Below are 14,938 nucleotides of genomic sequence, written 5' to 3'. Positions count from 1 at the left end.
GAGTTTCCAATCTTCCACAGTTTAAAGTCAAAGTAATGGTCGGGGGGATTTCTGGTAACTTTCTTTCGAGTGAGAAAAACTGAAAAGTTAATCATAACCAGCCTGAGATAATTAACTCCATGATGTCCATGAAGTCTGTAAACTAAGGTCCATGATACTGAAGACAGAATGGACACCCTGCTGAAGCAGCTGGTAGGTTTTTATGACGTATTTGTTTAATTCAAACCAGAATGGATTTTATAGGATGTGAAAATACATTTCCAGGACAATTTAACTTGATAGAACATCAAAGTTTGCTTATACACAACCTTTAAAACCTTATTCAAATGTTTCTGTTTTTGCTGCATAATCCTACAGTTACACGGCAGAAAAGTGTTCATACATAATATCACTTAAAAAATCTGTTTCTGAGGAATGTGACGTGGTGTGTTTTGTAGTTCTTCTGAACTCAGTGACTCATCCAAACCTTTTGCTGAGTCACTCCAAGCACCTGTTCCTGTCTTTTCGTTTCATTTCTTTCCTTCTTCTTTTTTTCCGAAACATCATCTTTGTAGTGCTGGACTTTCCCCCTGTAAGTGTGACTTTTTTTTCTCTTTTTTTTCCATTTACGAGTGTTTCAATCAGACTGCCGTTTTGTTGTTATTTTTGTTTTCCCATTGAATCTTTCCTCAATAGTCCTTCGGTTATATTCACCGATAAACCTACATTCACTATGAAATATTAGATGATTTGAATGTAAGAACAATTTTCAACAGGTGATCAATTGCTTGGATAATCAGCTTATTACCTGCTCCTTCAGCCGACTCTAGCAGGGTATAAATGTAAAAGTGTGATCTTCAGGAAACTAAATCCATTTATCTTTTACGCTGAGCAGCATCTGTTTATCTGTTTATTTCTAAAAGAGACATTTACTTGATTTTCTGAGCGTTTAATACAAGATGGACGATGTTGTCAGGGTAAATAGGGTACTGCAGTGAATCCAGGAGGGTATTGTGTCTACTCTACCTCTTCATTTAGATAGAACGCTGCATAAAAATACTACATTTTCCTTCAGAGGCTGTAATCCTGATGGAGTGGACTTTGCTCCGTTTATTGTTATTGCAAAAACTATATTCCCCTCATTTCGTAGATTTTATTCGGGGGATTTTGTTAAGTCTGTCAGAAGATCCATTAGACCGCAGGAGGCAAGGCAAGGCAAGGCAATTGTATTTGTAGAGCCCGTTTTCACAAACAGTTTGTCTCAAAGGGCTTCACATGGCATCATAACAACATCCTCTGCCCTTAGACCCTCACATCGACTGAGGAAAAACTCCATAGAAAACCCTTTTAACAGGGAAAAATCTGAGAAACCTCAGGGTGAGCAACAGAGGAGGGATCCCTCACCCAGGACGGACAGACGTGCAGTAGATGTTGCTACAGACAAGAAAACAGTTTACAATACAAAATGTGGGAAACACGGAAATGTTAATAACAGCTGAAGAAGGAAGCTTCTGGTAGGGGAGGCAGGGAGAGCAAGCCAGCTTGATGGGGGACTGGATGGCAGACTGGTTCATGGAAGGGGAGCTGGCCGGTGTAACAGTAGGGAATAAGAGGGGGGGGGGGGGCGATGCAGGCGGCGGTTGGGGCTCTGGTGGATCTGTGGAAACACAGAGAGACTGCGAGACACCAAGGCCAAACTACAAAGTGCAACAAGTAATGGTAGTGACAGTTCCAAAAATGTGCAGGGAAGGAAGGGAAGGAGGGATTTTAAAGGTTTAAATTGATTTTATTCAAGGTTTAATTTACTTTGGATTCAAATCTGCAACCTCCTGTAACAAACAGCACAAAGATAAAGAATAAAGTACACAAATTAATTAAACCACAGTTGCCTCTGTGGTTTTAAAGTGTGGACAGAAACAAAGATTTTTCGATAAAATAACAAGTTAAGTGACCTGTCCAGGGTGAACCCCGCCTCTCGCCCACCCCCCCCCCCACCCCCCGCGACCCTTAACAGGAATAAGTGGAGGAAAATGGATGGATGGATGGATGGATAACAAGTTAAGATCAGGGTGTAGTAGAACAGGTTGCAGGACACTGTCTCTAAATCAGGGTGGGGTACTTTTACTCTTACTGCTTAAGGATTTGATGAATTGATGATTTAGACTGCAGTATTTAGTATTTTAGAATTCGCTTCATTGAACTTGTGAATCCTGAACTTGTCTGTGTGGCTAAAATCCAGGATGATAGTGTAACGTGGTCATCACGCAGTCAGAAGGAGTCAACATTAACCTGATAGAGTTTGCAAACATCGTCATATCTATAATCTAGATTATAACATAGAAGGTCACACAGTCTTTAACATCAAAGAGGTTGGGACAATCAAAGAGAAACGCACTTCTGTTAAATCTGGTGATGCTCAACTTTTCAAATGGGAAACACCTTTGTCTCCCCACCACTCTTTTTATTCCTGTGTGTTCCAGACTCACGGGAATGCTCTGTTTCTCATCATTATTTTGGGTATTGGGGGAACCTTTCAAGGTGGATACCATATCACTGGCCTGAGTTCCCCGTCACCGGTGAGACACATCCATTATCTTGGTCTTCATGTCACACAGGACTCTCATATTTTTTTTCCCCGTTTTTTTCTGTAAATTTAAAAACTGTCGAGTTCCCCCTCTGAACTATGAACGAAAGCCGTATTTTCTTGATGTAAATGAGAATTTATCCAACGCCTGGTTCTTCCTGAAATCTGCAGTTCATCCAGCGCTTCATCAACAGCAGCTGGTATGACAGATATGAAGAGCCTCCGCCTCAGCAGACGGTCACAATCATCTGGTCTCTCATCGTCTCCATGTTTGCTGTCGGCGGATTCCTGGGTGCTGTCAGTGTCAAATTTATCTCAGGCATGCTCGGAAGGTAAATGAGAGTCAGTGAACACAGCATGTAGTCTAATAATCTACTCAAGATGTGCGTTCCTTCACCAGAAAAAGGGCCACCATCTGCAACAGCTTTATTGCCATTGTTGCAGCAGGGATCATGCTGTCAAGCAAAGGAGCCAAATCTTTTGAAATGATCATTGTGGCAAGAATCCTGTTTGGCTACTCATCAGGTAACAGAGTTGATACAACAATACACTTATCTGTTGTCTGAGATAGATCCCCTTCTCTCCTGTGTGTGTGGAGGACAGCCCCTCAGAGAACAGCTGACCGCTAGTTAGCTTAGCACAATGAATAGTAGTGGATGGGGTGTGGAGCATAGCTTTTTATCCTGTATTTATAGAATAAGGGTTGTGTAAAACTTTGATTATGAAATCCCCAACAATATGCTGTAATTTTAGAATCAGACACATAAGTAGCAGAACTACTTTCCTACTGGCGCCGTGATTCGATGCAGCATCTCAAAATAACTGCAAACAAAACCGAATGACTAGAAGAGAGACTGCTAGCACTGATCACGGCCATCTTTCTAAGAGAGGATGAGGAGGATTACCTCTGCAGGTTGTGAAACTGATCCGCTATGCTAACTTGCCTGTAACTATTTTTCATCGTGTTAAGCTAACTTGCAAGCAGGTGGGCCTCAGCTTCCTACACCCACATAGGGGAGAAGGGAACTAATTTCTTTTACTGGCTCTAAGGCCCCAAATGTTAGCGCGTTCTTCATCAGAGAACCTCTCACCACATGCAGGTTTAGGAGGCAGCACCCATTTAATGTACCTGAGCGAAATTTCACCCAGAAAGATAAGAGGCATCGTTACTCTGACCTCAGCCACCTTTGCGTCCCTTGGCAAACTATCGGCGCAGTTTTTTGGACTCAGGTATGAACCTATTTTCAATATGTAGACAAATCAGAGCCATTCTGTTATTAAATAATGTCTTCTAGAGGAGAACCTGACAATATTTAAGATCTGAGACATTGTTTTTGAATGAAACATATGCAAAGTTCTCATTTCCCTGTTTGTTCTCAGTGTGATCCTTGGACGCGAGGAGCTGTGGAACGTCCTCCTCTGTCTCCCTGTATGTTTCTCTGTGCTTCAGGTGCTGGTGTTACCTTTTCTTCCTGAAGCTCCCAGATATCTGTTCATTGAGAAAGGTGATGATGAAGCTTGTAAAAAAGGTAAAAGCAAAAAGAAAAGAAAGTAAATCATATTTTTCCTGAGACTCATCAAGCAAAAACATTGAACAGTAATTCATGTTTGGCCCACATCTGTTCTCCTATGGCTCATATTTGGACTTGAATGAATGTCTTTATTAAGGCTGAGTGTTGCTACCATCAGGCAGCACGGTGGTGCAGTGGTCAGCACTGTCGCCTCACAGTAAGAAGGTTCCGGGTTTGAGTCCCGGCTCCAGCACAGGATCTTTCTGTGTGGAGTCTCCATGTTCTCCCTGTTCCTGTGTGGGTTCTCTCTGGTACTCCAGCTTCCTCCCACAGTCCAAAGACATCAAGAGAGGACGAGGCTGATTGATCCTCTAAATTGACTGTAGGTGTGACTTGTGAGTGTGAATGGTTGTTTGTCTCTATGTGTTGGCCCTGTGATGGACTGGTGACCTGTCCAGGGTGAACCCCGCCTCTTGCCCATAGCCCCTGGGATAGGCTCCAGTCCCCCACGACCCTTAACAGGAATAAGTGGAAGAAAATGAATGGATGGATGGGTTGCTACCATCTAGTGTGACCTACATCAGACCCGAGTCAATACAACAGAGCAGCATTCGACCCACACAGCACTTACCAGTGCCGTAACTGAGCCATAAATGCCAAACGTGCCCCACGTTAGGCCCAAATGAGGCTGCCGTGCAGGAAGTACCTTCAACATGAGTATTTGAAATAAATGTACAACAGATTTTTTTTTCTGTCCTGGTCTGGTCCACCAACATCATTGTCCTCTTCTACTACTACTAAGCATTAAAAAAACAGCCTGTCTGACGGATACTTTGATCTGCCTTGGCACTGCAGCTCTCCAGAGTCTGTGGGGCCGAGGTAACTTCAAGCAGGAGATGGACGAGATGCTGGTCGAGCAGGCGGCCATCGAAGCAGTGCAGCCAAAAAGTGTCCTCCAGCTGCTGAGGGATCGGATGGTCCGGTGGCAGCTTATTACCATTTGTGTCATCTACTGCTGCAACCAGTTATCAGGCATGTCTACGGTGAGGATGACCTGAAACCTGCCGTCTACAGATCCCTCCATGTTCTGCTCTTTCCAGACACTGATAGTTGTCTCTCTTCTCTCTCTCCACCCCCAGATCAGTACGTTTGCTTTTGACATCTTCCAGAAAGCAGGAATACCCAAAGATCAGATCCGCTACGTCACTCTTGGTCTTGGTGGCGCTGAAATCCTCACCTCGCTGTCCTGTGTGAGTGTGCCCCCCCCCCCCGAACTGGCCTCCTCTTCTTTGATATTGACTTGATGGGGCAGAGAAATGTTGCTGTTTCTATTTTACGTCCTGAGCCGTTGACTAAAACTGTGGATGACTCAATCATATCAATATTCTTCTGAATGGTATGAAAATGAACATGTAAAAATATACATAAGTTGCTAACCAAACAGCCAAGTGAAAGTAAGTACCGCAAATCTTCCTGGCAAGTTTTTCCTACACAAGTGGCACTGTGAGCAGGTAGGAAGCCAGAGAGGGATGATGTTCTACTTTTTTTTCTACTTTTCATTTAATGGACACTTGAGCCTCAAACTTTTTCAGATGAGCGAGCTAAAAATACATCTGTTCAATTAGCTTAAAATCATTAAAACCATTGTTTCTGCTTCCCTCTCTGCTCTCGCAGGGTTTGCTCATTGAGAACACCGGCAGGAGGCTGTTGTTCTGGGTGGGTTATGGTGTCATGTCTGCTAGCTGGGTGTTGGTCACTGTCATGCTCAACTTGAAGGTAAACCTGTCAACTTTGAAACAGATGTAACCGTAGCAACGACTGACCCTCTGTCAGGTCATGCTGAAGTTCTGTAATGTTTTTATCAGTGACTGTAAAGATGACAGGACAGATGGAGGCGGAGTTTGGGGTTAATATTCACATGTTTTGAAATCTCCATCCATCCATCCATCCATCCATTTTCTTCCACTTATCCTGTTAAGGGCTGCTGGAGCCTGTCCCAGCTGCCTTCGGGCGAGATTCACCCTGGACAGGTCACCAGTCCATCACAGGACCAACACATAGAGACAGACAACCATTCACACTCACAGTCACACCTACGGTCAATTTAGAGTATCAATCAGCCTCGTCCCCTCTTGATGTCTTTGGACTGTGGGAGGAAGCTGGAGTACCAGAGAGAACCCACACAGGAACAGGGAGAACATGCAGACTCCACACAGAAAGATCCTGTGCTGGAGTCGGAACCTTCTTGCTGTGAGGCGATAGTGCAAACCTGTGCACCACTGTGCTTCCTATATATCCTAATATATGAAGAATCTTTTTAGAAGCTGTTAAACAAGAGACTGTTTTGTGGGTTTTTTTTTCCTGGTCTGTCAGTCAAACACACGGTAAGACAGTATAAAGAAAAGCAACATGGAGGGCAGTGCCAGTGTTTTGATGGTTACTATTTGGAGGAAACTGGAGTACCAGAGAGAACCCACACAGGTACAGGGAGCATCACCCAGAACCTTCTTGCTGTGAGGCGACAGTGCTAACCACTGCACCACCGTGCCGCCCTTTTGAAGTATGCATTTCCGATATTTCAGCCTTGACCAAAACAACATGCAAATATCTGGATTATTCATAAATTGAAACTGCTTTCTATAACAGAAACAGTGAACAGCACAGAAATCTCAGAGGCTGTTAACCCACAACTTAAGAAGATTAAACAAATAACAGAGAGTTAGATTCAAGTGCATCACATTGGGGAAAAATATGAGTGAAGTCAATTTTTCTCTGGATCTCCAGATTGTAACTCCCTATCTTAAGATCTTGGTGTGTTTAGAGGACGAACCTCCAGCAGGGTAAATACATGATTTCCTGAGAAATTAATGAAAATGTGTACAGACAAGAGAGAGAGATTTGACTGACAGAAATGTCAATCAACACGATAAAGCTTAATCACAGATGTATCATTAAAAAAAAAAATTAAAATGATCTCTAATTAGTCAAGAAACATTGCATGGACAGTGACGGAGATCTGCGATCTCTGAATGCAGTTCTATTTTTACGTACAGTATTTACCATTTGGGTCGATAGACGCTTTAATACCAAGCTGAATTGCGAAAGTCTTCAAATGCGAAATATTTGCTCTTGATTGCTGCACAGGCAGCCATTAATTAAGCTGATATTATTCTTGTTATTACTCCTATTCACATGGTCACTGTTGCCTTACAGGATTCCAGCTACTTGTTTCCGTACATCACTGCAGGTTCGATCATCCTCTTCATCATTTTCTTCTGTGGAGGGCCTGGTACAGTAAACACATGAAAGAAACACCGCCTTGCAGAAAAACTACGTTTGCATGTAACTGTAGGAGATCACGTGTGCCTGATCCAGGTGCCGCGACAGGAACTCTCAGCAGTGAGATCTTCCTCCAGTCTGACCGGGTTGCAGCATTAGTGCTGGTGGGGACCCTGCGCTGGTTGTTCTTCGCTGTGATGGGCCTCGTCTTTCCGTTCCTTATTGTTAGTAAAAACAGCCTGAAAGCAGATTACACACCAACCTACTGTAGGATAGACATTCACAGTAAAGCACGGTACCTCATTTTAACTAAGGCCTTCGTGAGCTCATCCTGGTGTTTTCTCCATCCCAGAACGCCCTGGACTCGTACTGCTTCGTGATCTTCGCCTGCATGTCCCTGCTGGGTTTTCTTTATACCTTCTTCCTCCTGCCTGAGACGAAAGGAAAGACCCTGATGGAGATCACAGAGGAATTTCAAGCCATCACTTTCTTTGGGAAATCCTTCGTAGGGGGGAGACAAGTGGAAACTAAGTTATGAGACTGTAGCTACTGTTCTTTTCGGCTTTCAGAGGAAGAATGGCTGTGTGGCCCCTGTGCGTGATTATTTACGTTTTTGGAAAATCATGCAAACGCCTCAATCAGTAAATACTTAATCCTCTACATAGAGCAGCATAGTACTTTGAGCACAGCAAATAGAGCGTTAGGACTCAAGCAAAACTTCAAGCTCCCAAGAACTGTTGTGTTTTGTGTCTTGTGTCAGTAAACAGGGGTCACTTCTAATGCAAGTTTCTTGTTGTTTGGTTACTTCCATGATTCTAAATACATCCTCCTTTACATCAGCAGCATTTATTTTCCCAATGAGTTCTTCTCTAAGAAAATCAGTTCACATCAACACCCTAATAAACTAAATAAAATACAACATAGTTCAAGAAAACTGCAGATTTAAATTGCTCGCTTTAGGTTTAGCATGACAAAATTGCACGGAAAGAGTGATACGTTTTTCTTTTATTAGCTTTTTTATTTCTAAGGTGAATTTTACTCTATGTGACAAGCACATTTTGCACAAAAATATTTATATGAAACATAAAAGCCCAAACAAAATCTAGTAGTGATTTGTTGTCCCTATTTCAAATTACTACTAGCTACTGAAAGTAAGAACATCAGAATTTTTGTATTTTATGAACATTCAAGGAATTTTTGCACCAAATTAAAGAAGTTTTTCCGATATTTTCCATCCAGTACTGATGTCTGGTGCTGCCTGGGACTGATAAGCTGGGAGCTTTGGAAAAAAGGAAAATAATCAAGTTAAAAAAAATTAGAATTGCATTCAGATATTAAATGCGTTAAGACGAAATAAAAACAGGTGTGTATTTTCCCGTGTAGTTCTAATATCTCATTTTGCAAACAAATATTTATATCAGACAACTTAAAATGAAATAAAAAGGGAGGTGTCCTGTATTTCAGCGCAGCACTATATAGCTTTGGAGTCTTATGATGACAAAATCTGAGAGCTTATTAAAAACAAACGTCGATTTTTGTGTGCAAAGGTTTTATAAAAAAGGTGAACTATTTTGCACTGAAATATTTATGTAAAAAAAAATTGTATAAGTAAGAAAATAAAAAAAAACAACAACAACACGTTCCATATTACCCTTCTAGTATCAATAACCAAAAATAATCCTAGGTGACATGGAAGCCTTCGGTGAGAAATTAATTAAAAAAAAAAGAGGGTTCAGACCAGTTCAGATGATAAACAGTAAAAAAAAATCAACCTGGATCAATACTGCTGAGAAACACAGTCAGGGAGAGAATCCAGGAAAGTACACGGAACTGATGATTGGACGGTTATGATGGTTTGGTGCCGATTCGAGTAGGTGTAATGACAAAGCCTTGTCAACAGATGGCGGTGTTGATCTTCTGCAGAGGTGCACCAAGACGGTAGCGACAGCGATCAGGATCGATTAAATTCAGACTCACACAAGGAGCTGTGGGTGCTTACGTGGAGCCGAAAGTGTAAAAGAAGTTAGGCTAATTTTATTTAACGTTTAGCAGGGTTTGGCACAGTTCGTTAACCTTGCTATTAGTTTTCCATCAACACTGTTTGAGGATTTTTCATCCATATGAAGCTTATTGATTTGGTGCACCTCAACTAAACTAATGCAATATAATGCCACCGCCCTGTAATGAAGCCTCTCTTTATCAGGATTGTGATGTTCATCTCTCTGTTGGAGAGTTTTCTCTTACTGCTTATTTGATTTGATTTATTTCAATTTACCTTTTGGAAGTTGTAAATTTTGATGAGATGCATTCCTCGTGTCTGTCTCATGAATATGAATTAAAGAAAATCTAAAAGTCAGTGTACATATAAATGTACAAATACCCAGATGTCTCTTCTGGATAGAATACACTGCTGAGGGTCAAAACCATGAAAGTCAGATTTTACAATAGTAGCAGCCTTTTATATTATCTACAACTTAAAGGTGCCATAGAGAGGTTGAAAGGGGTATTAATGACTGACTGAACTGTAACGTAACACTTAAGCCAAAATCGCATTGGTCCATTTTCCCGCAGCGATTCAGAGAAGGGGAGATAATTCAAACAGAGGTTATGACACTGCCTCACACTTCGTGTGTCTTCCCCACAACTGGGGGACGTTGAATAAACACCAAAAACATGAAAACAATGATTTGCATTCTAGGTGACCTTTAAGAAAAATATTCAAGGCCTACTCTGGAGGTGAAAAGAAAAGTTGAAGTATTATTCACGTCTGTCTCCCTGGCAACGCTGAGCTCACAAGCAACACTGCAAATGAGAGACGAGAGAGCTTGGTTGGATGTACTACAGAGGTTAGTCACTCAGCAGATATTCCACTTGATCAAGCTGTCCACTCTGCCTGAGGATGGTGGTCGTATTCATAAGTAAAAGGATATATCTATATTTGAAATAAACACGAATTAGAATACATAGCTTTGTACTTAAAACACTGCAGCAGGTAATGATGGTGCTCTTCTTATGTATGGTAGCACCATCTCAAGATGACACCCTGGAACTGGGGGAGTGTTTATGTGGAATCCAAGCACACTTTCTGTCCTGCACTTTTTGAACAAAGGGTAACTTAAAAAAAAAAGTTGCATTGAGTTGATTCTCAGAAAAAGAAGAGGACCGTTTTTACGACGTGACGACCCTTGAATCCTGAACCATAAACTTTCATTAAACGTCAAAGAGTAGTGAAGGTAAGAGCCAGGTGGCCTTCCTGCTGCTGAAGAAGTCACAGAATTTAGATAGCATGGGAAAGAGGATATGGACGCTTACATTTGTTGGGAGATGATTTAACGTGGGTTAGCAAGTGCTGTTCTGTGTGAACGTACGTTTTGTTTTGTCTTTTGTAAACTGGTGGTATTAAAGATCTGTAAAGAATTTTTTCCTGAATTTTAAGGCCTACGCTGATTTCTTAAGAGTCAATCAACTGAATGTGGCAACTACATATGTCAAACCATAGCATTGTGCTTTCACTTCAATGGTAATATGACCTCACACCTGGTGAAATCATGAAGATCAGTTGCAAAAAGGGAAACCGTTGCAGACAAAATCCCCTGTACAGTCCATTCTGCCTGTTTTCTTAAGGAGGGTTAAAGATATCATGGAGCTTTTAGAGCTTGTTAACTGTCGGCTTGCTCTTGTCCCCTTACCTAAAAAGGAACACATACTTTTGAGGAAATTTGCTCATTTACCATCTTTTCCAGAGCCAGATGAAAGACCACAAAAAGACTGGATGACAGCGAGTTAGCTTAGCACGATGAATGGTAGTGGATGGTGTTAGCATGCTTCTGTAACCAAGACTTCCTGCTTTCCTACGGTGCCGACTCTTCTCTGCTCTCTCTCCCTCATCGCATGCATGTTTCTGCTGATAATCTTGCTTGTCCTTTGAAAAAAAAAACCCTGAATAATCACAAATCATCAAGACTGGGATATGTTTGTAGGTATAGTGGGCTGCTGCGAGATTTCAACATTGGACGGCCTACAAATGGAACCAGCCTGTAGCTACTGAAGTGTAGGGGCAAGATGCCTCCTTTCTCCACAGCAGACTTCCACAAATTTCAGCAGATGATTGCAATGCTAGAAGCCTGAACTCATCTGCTGGAGGTGAATATACAGATATAAGGACCATGTTGGGACGACGCCACTTTACCATGGCCTCAAAATGGTTATCAACAGCGTGTTAAAATGTAGCTAAGTAACGCCAACAAGACTCCCAGGACAAATATTGATTAATTAATTTATAGGTCGCCCAGCACCCAGAGATTTGTGATGGGACTGTCTGGCCAGCACTCCAATCCCGGCAGAGCGCCTCTTCATCCTGCTCTCAGTAAGACACAACCATGTGCAGCTGCAGAAGGGAGAACCAGCACTGAATGGAAAAATTAAGTATACAAAAGACTTTTAAGCATAAATTTAAGGCAGAAGAACTTTGCCTCAACAAACCTGGAGTAAAAGTGCTTCTGATGTGTTCCACTTCCTACGTCATCTCTGTTGCCTCTGCCGAGGACAAGAGACATCAAGACAAGAGGAAGACATAGCAGGGCTGGTGAAAGTGGAGGTAAAGGTGAGAAGTCTTTGCCAAAAGCATACAATTAAAAAACAACTATCATTATCAAAGTTTCAAACAAACTCAGCGATTAGCTGATTGAAAGGGACCCCACAACGTTGCGAACACTGTAAAAGGTGGGCTCATGAGAAGTGAGTGCTGAATATAAAATCTCACAGTAATGAGAAATATTTCCTGATGAACAGTAAAGCCAGTTGGCAAATGGTTCTGTGCCAGCTTCACAACAATGACAAAACAATTAGCCACCAGAGCAGCAAATTTAAAACTGCTGGTTCAAAGTTACCGTAAATACGGTAAAAGACATCTGACAAGGTCAGTCGGAGGTCACTAAAATCAGTCTTGAGTCAGCGTGTACATTTGCAAAGATGATTTCGGACTCCATAGTTTTTCTCAGGACGCCTGCCTGATCCAACCAGAAATGACATGTTTAGCCATGTTTTTGGCATTTTCATCACGGGTGTTTTTAATTTGTCTCTTTTAGTAATCCCTCTCTTTCCTTCCCTGCTCTCCTGCTCTCTTTCCCCCCAACCGGTCAAAGCAGAAGGCCGTTCCCATCAAGCCTGGATCGGCTCGACGTTCCTGCCTGTTAAAAGGAAGGTTTTCGTCGCTCATGCAGAATTGCTGGGCACAAATTAAATGATGCTCTACCTGTAAAGTTTTGCGAGGTAACTTTTGTTGTTATTTGGTGCCACACAAATGAACTGAGTTGATTATTAAGGTTGGCTACTATAACCATTAACTGACACTGCTTAGGAGTCATTAACCAATTAACCAGCTTATAAACAGCCATTGACGAGTGTCTGGCCCACTGCAGTCATCTTTTTTTTATATGACAGTGTTTATTTTATGTGCAAACAAAGAATAAGAGAAAATGAGGATTCACTCACCTGCAGTGCTGCCGTGAAAGGACAAACTTCTACAACGACTCAACCACCACCATGGAAGGGGGCCTGAAATAGGCCTCACAACAGCTCAGGTTTCAGCCTCATATTAGTCACTTAATTTCTATTCGTTTTTGTTGAGGACATGAACAGTAGCATCCGAGTCTAACTAGGAGATTAAGAAGATCAAGAATATAGTTAGTCTGAAAGGTCAATCCACACAAATGAGGCCAAGCTGTTGGTTGTTGTACAGACAACATATTTATGCTGGCAAAATGACAAAAGTGTACATTTGCAGAACTCAACAGCAACAAATCTTTAAATAAAACAGAAAATAACCAGAAGACCAGATAAATATTATTAATTTTAGTCCCATAGACCATTATTATCATTAAAGTACTCTGGTTTTAGCATACTTTATGATATTTTTCCCCATATGATCCATCCATCCAACCATCCATCCATTTTCTACCACTTATCCTGTTAAGGGTTGTGGGGGGAGCTGGAGCCTATCCCAGCGGCTATGGGCGAGAGGCAGGGTTCACCCTGGACAGGTCACCAGTCCATCACAAGGCCAACACATAGAGACAGACAACCATTCACACTCACAGTCACACCTACGGTCAATTTAGAGTATCAATCAGCCTCGTCCCCTCTTGATGTCTTTGGACTGTGGGAGGAAGCTGGAGTACCAGAGAGAACCCACGCAGGAACAGGGAGAACATGGAGACTCACACAGAAAGATCCTGTGCTGGAGCCGGGACTTGAACCCGGAACCTTCTTGCTGTGAGGCAACAGTGCTAACCAGTGCACCACCGTGCCGCCCCCCAATATGATATTTAAGTATAATTTACATGAATGTAGTAGTATTGCCATTTACAATGAACAAAAGAAATCTCTTTTTATTCTCAACTTGCCTGCACGCTTCGGAGCACTATTGAACATCAAGGAGTTTCAGTATGACTGATATTCATGAGAGAATCATTGAAACAAATTGAATAAAATGGTGTCCTGCATTAAATGTAGAGAGCGGTGGGGATTTCATACAGGTGGTGCACAGATGGAACCCCTCCTGGGTCCTGAGCTTGTTAATGAGTCGCAGGGAGGAGGGGTGCAGCGGGCAGATACCGTGAGCCAGACGGGACCCGCTGGCAATGCAACACTCAAGTAGCCATCATGATTTTCTTAAAGCGAGCTGCCCCTTGGGCCACTGGGTCTGTGGATTAACCCAAACCTGGCAGCAGCTCAGTGTGCCACATGTCAGACAGCAAAGCCTGGAGAAGAACTGTTACTATTTTCTCTCACTAAGATCAACAATAAGGCCAAATGAGATAGATCCCCCACTGAGACTTATTATCAGCTCTTATTAATGGTGCAGCATCTTATGAGTTATGATGCAATTTTTTTTTTTTGCGATTAACAACTTTGCAAAGACCGAGTGAAGTCTGGCGAAAACAGGGATTTGAGGGTTGGATACAAAGTGCTGACAGTCACAGATGAGACGAGGTGAGGGCAAAGGTCGTGCTTAAGTGGGTGAAAAGGCATCTTGAGATTAGAGGGTTAAATCAAGGTCTACTAGACTAATACTGGGCTTGACTAATATCCTATCCTTTTTGGTGGTATAAAACAGCATAATTCAGATTATATTAGAGAGGCCATACACACCATATAGGCCATACTGTACATAGCTACTTCAAAGAAGACGAAAAGTTTCCTGAGCATGATCCGTACTCATTATGTGTCCTGAAACATCCCAGTGAATGTCAGAATGAAGTCAGGTCAGGTAAAACTGAGATGGTTGTATTCATTCTTGCTAATTGAACACACATGCTGAGGCTGAGGAAGGAGAAAGAGAGAATGTAAGGCTTCAGTCAGTCCAGTCACGGGTCTCCTATTCACAAGCCCAGGATATGTGTGTGTGTGTGTGTGTGTGTGTGTGTGTGTGTGCGTGCCTATGAGAGCAAGCTGCTTATATACTGTGTGTGTGTGTGTGTGTGTGAGTGGGTGTGCGTGTGTGTATACGTACGATAACCCACCACTGGCATTCTTCATTTGTAAATAATTGAATCCGGCTATTTTAGTTTGCTCAGAGCGCAGC

At 42.2% G+C, this 14,938-nt stretch overlaps 1 protein-coding gene across 1 annotated transcript; it reads left to right on the top strand.

Annotated features, from left to right (window-relative positions):
* Positions 1–168: 168 nt before the first annotated feature.
* On the top strand, positions 169–8,171 carry slc2a9l1 (solute carrier family 2 member 9, like 1). Its single transcript, XM_086196738.1, has 13 exons — positions 169–192; positions 488–571; positions 2,460–2,555; positions 2,735–2,895; positions 2,964–3,088; positions 3,664–3,793; positions 3,944–4,092; positions 4,930–5,117; positions 5,214–5,324; positions 5,749–5,850; positions 7,288–7,363; positions 7,450–7,577; positions 7,706–8,171. Exons 1-13 carry the CDS (start codon positions 169–171, stop codon positions 7,889–7,891), a joined length of 1,560 nt encoding a protein of 519 aa, XP_086052864.1. The 3' UTR covers positions 7,892–8,171.
* The last annotated feature ends 6,767 nt before the right edge of the window (positions 8,172–14,938 follow it).

This window comes from Aulostomus chinensis, chromosome 3 (assembly GCF_037954235.1).
Source record: "Aulostomus chinensis isolate RoL2024-O1b breed Wild chromosome 3, RoL_Achi_v1.0, whole genome shotgun sequence".
NCBI classification, from domain to species: domain Eukaryota; kingdom Metazoa; phylum Chordata; class Actinopteri; order Syngnathiformes; family Aulostomidae; genus Aulostomus; species Aulostomus chinensis.
Note: the sequence above shows the minus strand (reverse complement) of the source record. Positions and strands in the feature narration are given on the sequence as shown.

Coding starts and splice junctions, on each gene's coding strand:
- slc2a9l1 (XM_086196738.1), top strand. CDS start 169: ATGGACACCCTGCTGAAGCAGCTG. Junction 3,794..3,943: donor GCGCAGTTTTTTGGACTCAG/GTATGAACCTAT, acceptor GTTTGTTCTCAG/TGTGATCCTTGGACGCGAGG. Junction 5,851..7,287: donor CTGTCATGCTCAACTTGAAG/GTAAACCTGTCA, acceptor GTTGCCTTACAG/GATTCCAGCTACTTGTTTCC.